Raw genomic sequence first — 15,826 nt, forward strand, 5'->3', positions numbered from 1 at the left:
CAGGGAGGTGCAGCATGTTATCAGACACCGCTGCTGGACGAGCCGCAACACTCAGCCTGAAAGCTGCACGTAGCGATGACACTGATCTAGGGCTGCTTGATTATGGCAAAAATGATCATCACGATTATTTTCACTGAAATTGAGATCTCGATTATTTGACGATATTTGTTTAACCCTTTAAGACCTACCATAGAACCAAGTCCGCCAGAGCTTATATTATTTTTTTACATGCTGTGGAGCCATTTGTGGGAGCATTTCAAGTTGCTATACATCAATACAACTGTTATAGCCCATATTTTAATAATATGTCTGCATTAAGTGCATAGTAACCACATTAATTGCAAAAAAGTGCAATAAACTACAAAAAAAATTGAAAATTTTTGTTTTTTTACATATATTTCTACTTGGAGAAATTTAAGAGGCTTATCCCTCAAAACTTTAAATACAAAAAAGTTGCAAAAAATAGTTTCCCACCACAGGAAATTTATTTTGAGTGTCTTCATAGTTTTATTTTGGAGATACAGCAATTTTTATATACTGCAGGAAAAACAAAAAAAGAATCCTATGATGCAAATTTGCAAAGAAAACAGCATCAAAATAAACTATTTCCAGCAGTGCAATTCGAGTTCTAACTATCCCAGAAACTATTCAGAAAAGTCAAAACATGACTTGTAAAAACACCAGTATCGGCTTTTAAGGCCTACAAATAAAAAATGCAGAGAGGTGCGCTCGATTTGCTGCACGGAGCAGCGCGAGAGTAAAGCACGAGGGAGGGGCTAATAATCGGCTCAGTCATTTTTAATGATCGTTGAAAGTCCAGATCGTAATCGTGATTAAAATTCGATTAATTGAGCAGCCCTACGCTGATCCAAAGCACGCAGCCGAGTCGACACTTCACAGTCGCTGGATCTCAGTACGATGGAGGCAACCCAGGACCTGCAGGCGAGTTCTCCCACCTGAGAAACTGATGCACAACTATCGCAAAAACCTTTGAAGGAGGGTCGTCTCATCATTTATTGCTACAGTTTGGTGTCCAAAAACAGTTTCTATAGTCTTGCCTCTGAACACCGTCGCAGTCAGACCTCTGAAAGTGACTTCACACAACAAAGCAGAAAAAAGCTGAGTCATCATTTTAAAGGCAACTTTTTATTTATTTATTGGCAAATAATTTGAATTAGGTTGTAGCAACGCATCTATGTACACCCTCAGTACAGTGACAACGTCAGAAAGCCTAAAGAAACACACACTCTGTAATACAGCTCGATTATACGATCCTTTAAACGAACACGGGTCTTTTTTTTTTTCAGTTTCAAACATATTTTCACTTTCAGTTTTTGGTTTGGGAGACATCAAAAAGGACTAAATTGAAACAATACAATCACATCCAGAGCTTAAAATCAACAAACATTTATAAAAAAAGGAAAGTAAAACATGCAGGTTTGTAGTGCAGAACTTTTTTTGTCAGTGAATTCCTGTTAAAGACGGAAACGAGGAGCAGATACAAAAAGAGAAGTTGTTATACAGCAATTACTAAAAAACCTACACCAAGTCTTTTTTTATATATTTGTATTAATCGATGTGCAAAAGAAGCTCATTCAGATCCTACATTAAATACATTTATTATGTGAATGCTACCGTGGTGTTCTTACAGGGAGGAGGCGCCGCCGCAGCGTGTCAAAATAAAAGCATAACAGCCTCCCGCCATGTCGTCCCTCCCGTCAAACACACCCTACTCTGAGTGTCTTCGGGACCTCGCGCCGTTGTGCTTACGGGGTCGTGAATGAAGACAGGCGATATGAACGGCGAGCGTTTTTCAGCGTTAGTGTCAGGAGAAATATTGCACATGGAAAATTACTGTGAATGCTAACAGCTCGATGAGGATCACAGTAATTTTGAGCTCGATTGTCAGCCGACGGTTGGCCAGCGGCGGCGCGCTGAGCTTCGGCTGACAGGAAACAAACTCGGAGCTACAAACACAAACTAAACTACGTTTCAAACAACAACAAAAAAACAATTCAAAATGAGTTTAAAAAGGAAAAAATGAAATTTCTCAGACTAATCTTCTGGCTTACACATCAGCTGATGCGCTGATCAGCTTTGACTCCTTCAGGCTACACCCTGACCTCCGCCTGCCTGGTTTCAAGTTTGATACGTGTGTAGCGTAACGGAGGAAAAACCGATCGGTTAATCAATCGCGCGTCATCGAGACATCGTTTAAAAACGTCATTATCACTAGTCGGTTTGTGTCACCCTTTCAAAATAAGAGAACAGCCTGTGGGGGGCCAACAGAAGAAGGGAGGAAAATCCGATCTGATTTTTTTTTGAAGGAGACACAGGATATTCTCTGGGTTTCGGAGCTACTGACTGACCAAAGTGAAGAAGGTGCTCGACTACGACAGAGAGAAAGAGAAGGGGGTGGGGGAGAAAAGGCGCTGCTGGAGGCGGAGTTTCTGGTCGTCCGCCCTTTCTTCTCTCACAGCACCCAAGGACGTCCCCGCTCTCCCTCCCTAGCAGCGGCCGAAGGTCTCCTGCGAGGCGTAGACCATGTAGAGGAAGCCGTCCTCGTCTCTCTCCTGCTCGTAGATCTCACAGATGGACGTAGACACCGACACCATGCTGTGCTGGTTGACCAGCAGGAAGAAGGCCTGCGTGGGGTTCAGCTGCAGTCGGCGCCTGGAGGAGGGAGGAGGGAGGATTATGGTGCTGCTGCTACAGGATCGCCAACACTCAGTTTGTTATGACAGAGGTACGACCGACGAATCAGGGCAGGTCACTGACAGGAAACGTCAACAGTCAGCGCAACTTTTCAAGGCTGAATTATGAGCGTTTATCCACCCATCACTTCACTTTTTAAGGTCAAGCTGGAGATAAGCTGCAACTGACATATCCTTCAGCCCTGCAGTGGGTCACAGAGGTGTAACCAGTGGGTGTGGCTTCACCTCTGCAGCAGGAATAGAAGTGAAACTGGGAGATGAAATGATCTCTGTGGGTTTTCCAACACTTAACTGTTTTTTCCAGCTGTGCCTCCTCCTGCTGCTGTTTCATAGAGACTGAGGGTTCAGAGGGTCGTACTACGGAGCGCGGTTAACCCTTTAAGACCTACCATAGAACCAAGGCCGCCAGAGCTTATATTATATGTTTACATGCTGTGGAGCCATTTTTGGGAGCATTTCAAGTTGCTATACATCAATACAACCATTACAGCCTAGATTTTAATAATATGTCTGCATTAAGTGCATAGTAATTACATCAATTGCAAAAAAGTGCAATAAACTACAAAAAAATTGAAAATCGTTTTTGTTTTTTTAACATATATTTCTAGTTAGAGAAATTTAAGAGGCTTATCCCTCAAAACTGTAAATACAAAAAAGTTGCACAAAATAGTTTCCCACCACAGGAAATTTATTTTGAGTGTCTTCATAGTTTTATTTTTAAAATACACCAATTTTTATACACTGCAGGAAAAACGAAAATAAATATTATAATGCAAATTTGCAAAAAAGCAGCATATGCATCAAAATAAACTATTTCCAGCAGTGCAATATGAGTCCTAAGCATCCCAGAAACCACACAGAAAGTCATAAAGTCAAACATAACTTTTAAAAACACCAGTATAGGCTCATGAGGCTATATGGTAAAAAACACTACATTTCCGCAAAAATGACGTCACTTCCGGTTTCGGGCAGGTCATGGCGGACATGCGATAGTTCGCGCTGACGTCTAATCCAATGTAGGAAGTGTTACAAACAGCTGATCGGATCGGCAAAGCGTGTTTCTGAAATATTATGTTTTTGTTGCTGCAAGTGCTTTTTATGCAGTTTTTGCAAAACTATATGTGGAAGGAAACTGTGACCGAGGACAAGCTGATGGCATAAGATGTAAGTACAACTCTTCCGGTTTCATATGCAAAAACAATTATTGCGCTAGCTCACGTGGTTGCAGAGCTACCGGGGTTTAAAAATAGTTACGCAAAACGGAGCGTGCTGCTCTGACCGGCTTTAAAGGGTTAATGGCTCGGTGAGCGGTGCTGAGGTCAGAGATTTCTGTTTCATGAAAGCGGCTCTCCTTTCACCTGGCTAAATCACCATGGTAACTGATGCTGAGCACACCACCTGATCAGCAGCAGGTTGTGTTCATAGTTTGGGTTCCTGACATGATGTACGAGGCACCGCCGTATAAAAGGTGTACATTCTTGCCTCTGAATGACCCGACCACAGCCGCCGGGCATAAAGCGCGCACTTTAATCCCCGCCTTCCTCTCCCATCCGCTCAAAATAAAGAGCGCCTAAAATCACTTAGAATCGATTGAGAAGTCGACCACGTGAGTCCTGAGAAGGTCCAGGATGAGCGAGCGCATCTTTCTAAAGGTCTCACACCGGCCGCTCGTCTCTCTGCGTATTGATTTTAATATCCTTTTATGTTCGTTTAGAGCTTTTAATCAACAAGCAGCAGCCGATTCACCGAAGGCTGAAAGGACGAACCACAGATCACTTTCACCATCGATTCATCCGCTGATTATTTTTAAGATTTATTTTGTCCATAAAAGTCTCCAGTTAGTGAATTATTACTCAAACTTGCTGGTTATCATTTCCAAGACTCTTGAATCAAACGAACAGCCTAACCTGCACATACTGAGTCTGCATCAGGAGCAGCTTCACACGTCTGAGCTGCAGGTAATCAGCTGTTATCTCTTATCTGTGGCTTCTGGCTCTTTGATGAACCCATCTGACACTTCTCACTTTGTTCCGCTCGGTCCTTCGCACAGCTTCACATCACACAGGAAGTGTTTCACCAGCAGAGCTTTTAGGCTGCAGACTCTTATTTTGAAAATTAACAGGCTATATGCTGTTCCTGTGTTGGACCTGTCGTCATCTGCGTGGCTTCGGGCAGCACAACATTACAGTGAAATAAAGAGCCGTTGTTTCCTGAGCAGAGCCTCAGAGGAGATCGTCGAGGACCTCCCTGCTGCACCAAACCCCTACAGCGCCCCCCTTGGGTGGTGGGGTGCACCAAGCCTTCTTTAGGCTAAGCCCAGCTGTGGCTCCAGGGTGAGATCCTGCACACTGCACCCTTGATTGCTGAGCGCTGTTAACTGATCCCTGCTTCATTACAGAAACTCTGACGGAGCTTTTTCTAAACACTGAGGACGTTGAATCGAGGAACACTTCTGCATTATCATTTTTCACCTTCCTCCTCTTTCATTTTCCACCCTCAGCCTTCACTTTAGAGGCCAACACTTTCATCTTGTACAAACTCCAGCACGCTGACCATCTGTAAATCCACTGATGCACGACGGACCTACAGCTAATTAACTCTTATGGTTGATTCGCATTAAAAAGAAAAAAATACCATCTTATTTCTGCCTCCTCAGCATTTGGATGATAATTATTACCAGTGGCCTCACAAACCACAGATATATTATGGTTTATTATATGTCTTTACTGCTGGACTGTAAAAGATTTAATTTATTGGCCCATTATTCTGTGAACAGAATGAGCCTCTCCTCATCAGGCAAACTGAACTGTGCCAGATCCACTGACCTGAAACTGCAGTAAATGTATTTTAAACAACTACGATGCACGCTCACTGACAGCTGCACACACACAGCTAATAACCTGCAGTGCTGATGCTGGTGCAGCTCTGCTTACCTGATGATTTTGACCAGCTCGCTCATGTTGACGTGGTCCGGTACCAGGAACTTGGTCTTGTCCAAAACGGGTAACTGTTTCTCTCCCTTATACCGTTCAATGATCACCTGCAGGCACAAAACACACAGACGAGTGTCAGTAAGACAAAACCTGCCCTACAAACATAGACTGTATACAAAAGATGCACACAGCCACCATGAAGTCTCTGATTGGTTTAAGTTCTGCTCTGTAGGCTTGATTTTAGCATTTTAGCTGCTGCCATGTTTTTTAAAACTACACATGACCGTATTTGAACTGAACCTCAGACTTCTTCTAGTCTAAGCATGTCGGACATTTTAACATGTTCTTTCTAATGGCCAGCAGAGGGCGACTCCCCTGTTTGTCGCGCTTGCTAGCCTCAAGTCTGTCTAAAGAAAACAGAAAGTTCATTTTGTAAACAACAGTTGCACTTTGCTTGCAGACAGTAAAGATAGAAACACTATGCTTTGAAGTTTCAGAAATAGGACTCAACAACAGGTCACATGACGTTAATCATGTCCATCTTTTATGTACAGTCTGTGGTTGAAACTTGATTTTCTGGGAGTCTGTGAGCTGTAAGACTTTGAGGTAATTATTTAAAGTCACATCTAAAATTTAAGCTCAAATACAAAATTAACAAAACTTGATTTCAGATTAAAACCTGTTCTGGGAAATATGATCTAAATCTTTATATATAATCTCTGACTGGAAGACATTTTTAGTACAAGGTCAACTGTGGACCGAAGCATCACATCGATCGCTCTGAACTGGAGACTGGTTTGTTTCGCTGCTTTCAGACACTCCACCCTCTGCTTCCTGCACTCTGGTAACCTCCGGTTCATCCCAGTGGAATCATCTTTATTCCCACTAACAAAGCTCAGTGAAGTGTGGTGTGATTCAGTGTGAAGCAGCTTACGGGGATCTTGTTGGGGTGCTGCTCGCGGATCTGCTGGACCTCTTTGCACCGGTCAGCTGTGGAGAAAAGACACAAATGGTCACAAAAACAGAAAGTTAATTTCTTTCCATCCTCGCTCTTATTTTGAAAGTCCAGCCAATGACAACCAGCTAACTCTGACTTCATGTCTGCTTCCCTACAGCGAGGCTGGACGTGTGGGCGTTGCCTCGAGTCCTGTAATCAGACAGACTCCAGCTCTACCAGCTGGTGATGGCAGCCATCTGTCACCTCTGTAGGGTCAGTTTAACCAGAACCTGCTTCATGTGCCGCCGCGCTGAGCTCAGCAAGGACACTGTGGCCGTGATGGTGAGTTCATCAGCGGGGCAGCTGGTTACTGCTCTGTTGTGCTCCAGGATTTTCCTGGCTCAGTGTGAGCTTTTATGAATGCACTGCACACATAAGCACGGATTCATTTATTATCTAATAGACTGTGACTTTGTGGAAAACACTGGATATTATTTAAAGTTCTCTCCTCTCCAGATGGAGACTGAGTTTGTGTTTTGTCAGAAAATCCACAAGAAGTGACAAATTTTGCGTTCCACATGAGGGAAAAATGGAACCGCAGCTCTACAAGGCTACAAGTTTGTGTCCTCGCTGCATCCCTGTTGTGTACTCTAACCTCCTGCTTCCTCGCCATATTGTAACGTTTCATTTCTAGTGTGATGTGTGAATGCATTCAGAGATCACAGAGCTGTTTAGTGCAGTGCAGAGAGCCATTCCCCCACACAGCTGCAACAATTAGTCAGTGAACAACACAGTCAAGTTGGAGACAACGAACCAGCTACTGAAAGATCATTTTAGTCGGTTTTCAGGTAAAAACTCCTTAAAGCTTCTTAAAAGTGATGAAAGAAATGACATGAGAGTAAACTAGGTGTAGTCAGAGAGGATCTGTTTAACAACGTGGTTAATTAGCATCAGTGTATTTTTCCCTCTTCTTCCACACTAAGTCTTTTTTATTTTCGAGGCAGAGCTCTGGCGTTTGCATCTCTCATATTATTATGTTAAACGTCTCCTTTAATGCCCACAGGCTTTCCTTGCAGTGCCCATTTCAAGCTTTGCAATGTTTTTTTCTTTTTTTACTGCCTCACTATCTAATTTTACAGCATGCTGCCTTCTCTGAACTTCCTACTGGCCTATTTCAGAAAAACTGCTTTTCCTTTTTCAAATACCGGCTGGGTTCAAAGCTCAGGTGGCTCAGAGCAGCAGCAGCTGAGTGTGAATGGCTCCTTTGTTTCAGTGTGGAGGTGTTTATTGGAAGCCAGCTAAGTCCTGCTCCAGGTTCTGCAAGATCACCCGTCTTTAGTTTGAATGTAAATATTCGTCCTCACTGGGCTCCTGGAGAGTCACACCTCTAAGATCAGGCTTCACGTTTTCCTTTCTGATAAGTTTTATGAAGTTAGGGCTGGATCAGGTGACCCCGAACGATCAGCCTTGACTATACTTTTCACGTCCACGAGGACACAAGTGAAAGAAATTTTGGTATCAGACGGCGATGGTTGATTTTTTGTGATCGTGAAGACTCGTCCACAGAGAATTTGCATTACAATGCACCAACTACCATGCACCCCAGGCAGCGGCACAACAGGAATAATTACTCAGCCGTTGTGCTTCCAGCTTTCCGTGTCGGCAACTGAATACAACCAAGGCTGACGTCTTTATTAATCACATCTTCTTCTACCATCAAATTTCAGGAAGAGGATGCTGAAATAATGATACATCCTTTTTTTTGATGACTAGCAGAGGGCGACTCATCTGGTCACAGATTTGCAGAGGTTCATGGGAAAACGGCCTGCTCCCTTGCTGTGACCTCAGTAAACTCTTTCCTGTTGATAGGCTCAATCCAAACAAGATGGCGACGGGGCAAACGCTCAGCTCAGGGCTTCATAACAGGATTTATGATGCTGCAGTCGCGACGCCCGTCTTCAGTAATGTTTACACTGAAATCTTAGTCGTCTGAGAGCGACTCTTTAATGAAGCGTTTAAATATTTGCTGAGTGACTTTTTTGAAAACATTATTGTATCTGCTGCAATAAACAGACTGAGGCTTGTTGAGGTTTGCTTTGTTTTGAGGTTTGCTTTGCCTTCCTTCAAAGGTGGAGGCAGATTGCTGCTTCTCCCTGAGAATGGTATCTTCCCATTAAATGGGTGTTCATTCTCCCCACTGTCGCCATGTGCAGTTCACAGGAGATCATCTGATTGTTGGGGTTCTGGGGGTGTTTACCTAACATGAACTGGTGCTATATGAACAGAAGTGAACTGGAAAGCGTATTACAGTAACTCCAAGTGTGGTAAACATGTCCCCTGTTGTGTAACACTTCTGTAATGTGTGTCAGTGTGACACAATTCAAACAGCTGCTAAACAAACAGCAGCACAGGTCTAGGAGAGCGGCTGAAAGCAGGTTATAAGCACAGAGCAGAAGGCGGTGAATGCAGCGTTTCTTGCATCTCTGCTTCTCTGTAAATGGAAAGATTATGCAACGAGCCCGACTCCGGGCTCCTCCCTGCCCGGCTCTGGGGGGCTGTCTCTCGACCTCATATTTCAACATAAATCGCTGAACACGTGCATTGGGATAATGTGTCAGCACATGTTGTTTTTCCTTTCAGCAAACACAGACCAGTGAGGTGATCCGGCCGTGTAAACGGAGGCCTAGCTGGCTGCGAGCTAGCCGGACGGTGACCCAGATGGCCCTTTAACACCTCTCGGCCCGGAGGCTGCTGCCTCACACAGTAAAAACGGGATTTTCACCTTTGATTCGCGACTAAAGAAATACTCTGTTAGCCTACCCACCCCAGCTCCCGGACACTTGTAGCAGCTACAGTAACACAGCACCGACACCCTTCCACTGCACTTTAAATACAAAGAGCTGAGCTAGGCGGCTAACGGGCTAGCAGCTCAACGGCTGTTTGCAGGCACTTAAGCCAGCTAAATAACACCTTCCCCGGGGCTTTCTTACCAAATGTCCTCCTTTGTTTGAAGGGTCTGTCGGACGGCATCTCGGTCCCGGTTATTAAACAGTTGTACACAAATGAATAACGCAGTAGTTACAGCCAACAGCGCAGGTCCGTCTCTTCGGTTCGAGTCTCTGGTTCGTCTGAAGCCAAAACAGCTCCGGACAAACAAAGACAGTAAACCGAGCCTCTGACGTCACCCGCTGCATTTAAAGGGGCCGTGCATCGATCCCTGAACCCAGAGAGCAGCTTTGCATTCACGTTAACAGAAGTTCAAAGTTTAACTAGTTATACAAACCAGCCCGTGATTCACACGGTGGTTTGGAGTTTAACGCGACACAGAAGTGTTTTCATTTTGTACTGAGAGGAAATGATGAAAGGTTCGTGAATCAGCTGTAATGTCAGGCGGTGTTTTGCTTCAGCAGGGGCGTTCCTAGGTTTGATGAGGTGGGGGGATGGGGTGTCTCAGTGATCTCTGATGGTTTTGTTTGTGTTCATAGACATTTTCATATACTTTTCATCAGCTGTGTTGATTTTATCGATTATTCTCCATCTATGATGATCTTCATCTCGTTGTGATTATGACTATTTTGTGTTCATTCGCTGTTATTTTTGGATGTTTTTTACTTTGTTTATACTTTGTGCCTTTGATGACTGTTTATAAAGAGAATTAACGAGATATGTGCTGTAGTGGAACGTAACCCGAGTACTTTACTAAAGTTTTAAAAGTTAGAATGCAAAACCCCAATTAAACAATAAAATAAAATTGAATAAAAGGTAAATTTGAAATAAAAAATGCAATCATTTGCAGATCTCATAAACTTATACTTTATTTGCCCATGGGAGATGAGCAATGAAAGGCTGGAAAAGTGAGCGGTACTAAAAACAGCTGGAGGAACATTTAGCATGTGTGTGAGTCACTGGCAATAGATCAGTAATATGTTTGGGTATAAAAACAGCATTTAGGGAGGCAGAGGTTTACCTGCAACAGAAACTGCATCATAAAAATGTGGAACATTTTCAGAATGTTGCTCCTGATGTAACATTTGAAAACACTGAATATCTCCTCATCTAGAATACATGATATCACTGAAAGATTCTGAGAATCTGGAGAAATCATTTTGTGTAAGGAACAAGGCTCAGAACATTTTTTTTTTTCAATTAAACCATATGACATGTTTCTATCTTCTATTGTACAGAAAAATGGGTTTATTAGATCTGCAAATCATTGTATTTTATAGTTTCCCAGATTCTCTGGAACTGAGGTCATGGTTGAAGTCAAAATATTTTTATTATGTTGCTTTTGACTTTATATTATATTTTAGACGCATATATTTTACTTTGAACTGTGTACAAAGCAGTGTGTAAGAAACGAATCTTGCAGCTGAAGATGATTTTAAAGCGATGCACAAAAAAAAGGACCGTGAAATGTGAAAATGATTGCTTTTAGCAAACGCATCAGCTGAAACCCACCAGCTGACTCTGCAGTTCTTCTCTGCAGTGATCTGTCAGACATGAAGACTGAAACACGGCCTCAGTCCTGAAATCAAATCTTTGGCAGAACTACAGCAGCAGACTTTTAACATTTGAGGCACATCAAAGCATTTTAAAACCAGATGTAACTGCTGACTCTACACATGCACTCGTCCTGTTATTTTCAATAATGATTCAAAATGAGTGTCCCTCCTACGCTGTAACCCTAACACCAAGCATCATTCAGCTGCTGCTTTTCTGCTGGGTTGTTTTTGGATGTTTTTCCTCGAGGTGACACGTCGACCTCTTTTTGTCTCCTGAATGTGTAACCAAGCAACTGGATGATATTTCAAGTAGTCTTATCTGCTTCCTCCGTTTTACCAAAACACTTAAATGAAGCACTCTTAGCTGATGATAGATGCACGAGTCTCTTATTGAACAAGAAAAAAAAGAAACCGTAATGAGACAAAGACACTGAACAGTTTTCAATTGTTGTATTTCTTAATTGTTACAAATGAACAGAAACTTGACGCGAGAGCAGAGACGTGTTTGTAGTGTCGCTCTCTGCTCACAGGTGAAATACTGCTCCTTAACATTTTTAACCATCAAAACAATAAATAACAATCTGCAGTTTTCCTTTAAGGTGAGCTAAATAAAACAAAGCACGTCCTTCGTTCTGCCTCGAATACTGGACCTGCAGACCAGCGTGCTCTGCTCCAGTCATGTCTGCGACTTCACTGGTTACTCGTGTACTGGCGTGCACGTCTGGCTGCTTGCTACACATGAAATAAACGGTGACACGAGACGCGTGCGCGCGCACACACTCATAAACACACACACACAAACCGAGGAGCTGGAATGCTAAAACATGGAAAAAAACCACAACCCAAAAATCCTCCTGCAGGCCGACTGACCGTCCTCGGGATCACACGTCTCCACCTTCACATCCTGACCTTACAACCTTACTTCCCATGAAAAAGCTTCTGCTGAACACAAATTTTTATTTAATGAAAAAAAAGAAAGAAAATGGGCCGTTTAAATGAGAGTGACAAAGAGAGCGAACAGCCAGACGTCAGCTCCTTCATCTTCAATCTGATGGATTCTGGATGACGATGAGGAAAAAGTCTTTATCTGTTAAGAAAAAGGCAAAAAAAATTAAACGACTTCAGGAACAAAAGCATCTTAAATGTTCATATCCAGGAAATAATCTGAAGAATGGGCATTTTAATACTTTAAAATGTAGAGTTTTAATAAAAACAGCTGATCTCAGGTTTTACTAAACTGCTGCTGCAGCTGTAAAATAATCTTCACTGCCAGATGCCGACCTCTCTGGACTTGGGCAGGATTTTTTTCTAAACTTCTCATTTCTGGTTCACATGGCAGGTGGCAAAACACAATTCTTATGGAAAGTTATGTAAACAGATAAAAGGCATCATTTGAATGCCCGACTTTCCCCCAGAGGAGGAAACTTGTTTCCCAAAAGCAGCGACTGCAGGGATGAAAGATGAAACCGACACTGAAGAGCCACAAACTGCAGCTCACGTCCACCAGAGGCTCCAGCATTGAGTCATCCCGATACGAAAACCACTTCTATGGATAACTGTGGATTATAACAGCTGAACGGGGGCTGAATTTTTCTTCTAACACTTCCATTTGGACACCAGTAAGACTCAAAATGAGGGCTGTGGCCTCTCTGACAGACAGGTAGACGGTGGCTGTCTGCTGGGCTTCAGCTCAGCTAATGGGAGCGTGTTTGAAGCATTTATAAGTCAGGTTAACTGGAATAACAGCGTTTCATTTTTGGTGAATTCATTTAGCAGCAGATGCTCTCACCTGGAGCGATCATGATCTCGTTCTTCTTGGAGCGCACGCGCATGAAGGTGAGGTCGTTCTGGGGGTCGATGTCTCGGATGGTGCTCCTGGCCTTCATCACCAGCTGGTGGATCAGCCCGGCGTACTGCACCGTGCTCGAGTTGTCCAGAGTCGACTTGATGGGGATTCCTGAAGGGAAAACATTTATGAGATGGACATTCACACGTGGACCCAGTAACCACGTCACACCTTATTTTACTGGTTCTCTGCTGCTGAAACTGAAGCGTGACAGTAAAATAGATCTCAGTTACTCAAAAAAAAAAAAAACTTAATTAAAAATAGGACGAAGAAGGAAAATACTTTTGTCTTCGGTAACATTTTGTCCTGTCAAGTTACAGCTAAAGTATTTAAATTCGTAATTTGATGCACAAAGAAAAAGGTAAGTGTGGTAAATTAAAGGAACGGGTGAATAAAAACCAGCAGACAAAAACAAACATCATCATCAATAATAAATTCACAGAGTGATAAACGTGCATGTGAAAGTTCATATATGAAACAAGCATTCCTGGTTTTTATGGGATTATCACAGCTCGAAGGATTGTTTTCCACGAATGACAATTATGTTTCCTTACGAACTAAATGTTGTTTAACTTGTTATTGATCAGGTAGTGAAACAATAATCAATATGTGGAAGATTTATTTTTAGTATTCGTGAAGATGAGTGAATGCTGCTGCAGCACTAAGGATGCTTCTCGGGTTTATTTTGCACTCTGTGATGATTCCTGTAGTGTCTGCAGACGTTGTGATATTATTATCAACATACTTTAGGTTGTGCTGCTTTTAACATATGAAGGCAGTTTATTCAGGGCAGAGCAGTGCACCATGTTTCAAGGTGCTGAGAACATTATTTAAATGTTTGAATTGAGTCTTTTACTCATCAGTGTGATAAAATCAGTCCCAGAAAGGTCTCTGCCAGTGGCCTCCGTCTCCCTGCTGGGGGTCTCGGTCTGTGAGGGAGTTTCCTCCTCCTCACTTTGTTTCTTTCACTGTTCACTTCTGTTTTCTTGGGTTTGTATAAACTGATCATGAATCGGCTTCCCACACACGGCAGTGTGTGGTGTTTTAGCTTACAGCTGTGAGATTGCTCCTTTGCTCAGCACAAACAGGTCATGTGACGGCACAACAACAAAACACAATGAGACAGAGAGGAGGAGGAAGAGGAGGAGCAGGAGGATGGTGTTTGTAAAGGGATGTCTACTTTCTGAGGAAACACTCTGAAACTAAGTATCACGATCTGATACTGACACTGATATCGATATTATCAATATTTGGATCGATCCAGGGTCAGTCGGCTGTTTCAGGTGTAACGGGAGGGGAGGAGCCAGAGATAACACGTGCAGGGAGCAGGTTAGGACAGGCTCAAACGGTCTGTTACCATGGTAACCGATTAGGGAAGGGTCACAGAGTCTGTTATCATGGTAACCGACTATAAATTTAAGTTGGGTTTTATTTTTCCGTTAGAGACCTAAAGTTTGCCTCAGTTTTAACAAACCCGGGGTTTATTAAACCTGAGTTCTGGATCAGACGCCGGAGGACGTATAGTTGCTAAACACACGGTGGCAGTCACAATAAGAAACACGCAAAGAGCGGAAAGGTCTTTAAAAGAGGGGATGAAATGACATCATTGTCGTCTCACCCTCTGAATTGGCGACGATGATTCCCTGAACCCCTTTCTGGCCCTGAATCCTCTTCAGAGTTTCTTCTACTTCAGCCTGAGGGACGGAGACAACAGTGAGAAATCAGTCATTTCATGTGAGCTGATAAACGGATTTAAATCGTTTAACATCGCAACAAACACAGAATTAAAATAATCGCCCAGCGAGCGCGTTTAAAGGTAACACAAAGGGAGAAACGGTTAGAAATAAAGCTGCAGTCGTCTGTTAAACTGACAACGCCCGACTAGCAAAAGCAAGCTAGCTTCAGTTAGCAATTTATTAAATTGTAAAACTGTAAAACTGATAAATTAGAGTATGATGGCCAAGTATGTGAACAGTTTCACCAGATACTTGTCAAACTGTCCTCTTATCCTACCATTTTCGTTTTTTGTGGAGAAATTCGTGCCAAAAAACCCTCTCAAAGCTCTGTAAACTAGCAGGCAGCACTCCGGTTTTGTTGACGGCAAGCGAAGAAGAAGAACCTCCGGGGCAACTGCTACGTTTACTGCCCAAACCGAAGGGTCGGATTTCTCATCTATATTTTTCACCGGCTCTTTTATTCCATTTCGCCTCGATAAATTCCAATTTTAAGCCCTTGTTTTTCTTTGTCATATAAAAATAACATTAAACAAGTGGGACGGTCTGCATCGATACCATAAAAAATCACACTGTTTAGTCACTTCGGTTAAAAACATAGCATGTGATTTCAAAGTACCGGGGTTTCCCAGGTTAGATAAAGCCGTAAAGTCACGCGGTTCTGATGACTCTGGTTAAGAAATACAGACAAGATAAAGCCTCTAATTCAAAATCATAATACAATAAAACAACAGAATAACTGTGATAATAAACTAACAAAACTAAAACGCATTCGCAGTGCAGAAATGTCCCGTGTGAGAGACATGTTACCGATTTATTTCTAATTAATTAAATAATTGTTACCGTACTGTAGTTCAGTGGTAAAAGAGGAGAAACATAGGTTATAAAATTGTACTGTACTCATATTTTTCTCACTTATTTTCATTAATTTAATCTCAGAGCGTCAGATTTAGTAAAGTTTAAACAGCAGATGACTACGTTTGATAAATAATTAACACATTAAATATTATATCATATATACTGCATATACAGTATTTTAGAGCGCTTTATAAACATGGGCTTAAAATGTATTAATTAATAAAGTAAAACTTGCACTTTAGTTTTTAATGTGGTAAAAATTATATATTCATATTCCTGTAAAATGTCGTGCAGTTCAACAAA

The 15,826-nt window shown here is 42.4% G+C and overlaps 2 protein-coding genes across 2 annotated transcripts; both read right to left on the minus strand.

Annotated features, from left to right (window-relative positions):
* Nucleotides 1-1,130: 1,130 nt before the first annotated feature.
* On the minus strand, nucleotides 1,131-9,740 carry map1lc3a (microtubule-associated protein 1 light chain 3 alpha). The gene is made up of 4 exons (XM_085160454.1): nucleotides 9,575-9,740; nucleotides 6,582-6,637; nucleotides 5,648-5,754; nucleotides 1,131-2,673 (listed from the first exon to the last, which is right to left on the minus strand). Exons 1-4 carry the CDS (start codon nucleotides 9,612-9,614, stop codon nucleotides 2,508-2,510), a joined length of 369 nt encoding a protein of 122 aa, XP_085016580.1. The 5' UTR covers nucleotides 9,615-9,740; the 3' UTR covers nucleotides 1,131-2,507.
* Nucleotides 9,741-11,521: 1,781 nt separating this feature from the next.
* LOC146517769 (dynein light chain roadblock-type 1-like) lies at nucleotides 11,522-15,569 on the minus strand. Its single transcript, XM_085160529.1, is given in 6 exon segments — nucleotides 11,522-12,173; nucleotides 12,876-13,043; nucleotides 14,551-14,626; nucleotides 14,946-14,987; nucleotides 14,990-15,099; nucleotides 15,566-15,569. Coding segments are annotated over 6 exon segments (444 nt in total). The 3' UTR covers nucleotides 11,522-12,129.
* Between the last annotated feature and the right edge of the window lie 257 nt (nucleotides 15,570-15,826).

Source organism: Neolamprologus multifasciatus, chromosome 5 (assembly GCF_963576455.1).
Source record: "Neolamprologus multifasciatus chromosome 5, fNeoMul1.2, whole genome shotgun sequence".
NCBI lineage: Eukaryota > Metazoa > Chordata > Actinopteri > Cichliformes > Cichlidae > Neolamprologus > Neolamprologus multifasciatus.

Coding starts and splice junctions, on each gene's coding strand:
- map1lc3a (XM_085160454.1), bottom strand. CDS start 9,614: ATGCCGTCCGACAGACCCTTCAAACAAAGGAGGACATTTG. Junction 5,755..6,581: donor AGCACCCCAACAAGATCCCC/GTAAGCTGCTTC, acceptor TTGTGCCTGCAG/GTGATCATTGAACGGTATAA. Junction 2,674..5,647: donor GAGCTGGTCAAAATCATCAG/GTAAGCAGAGCT, acceptor TCCCTCCTCCAG/GCGCCGACTGCAGCTGAACC.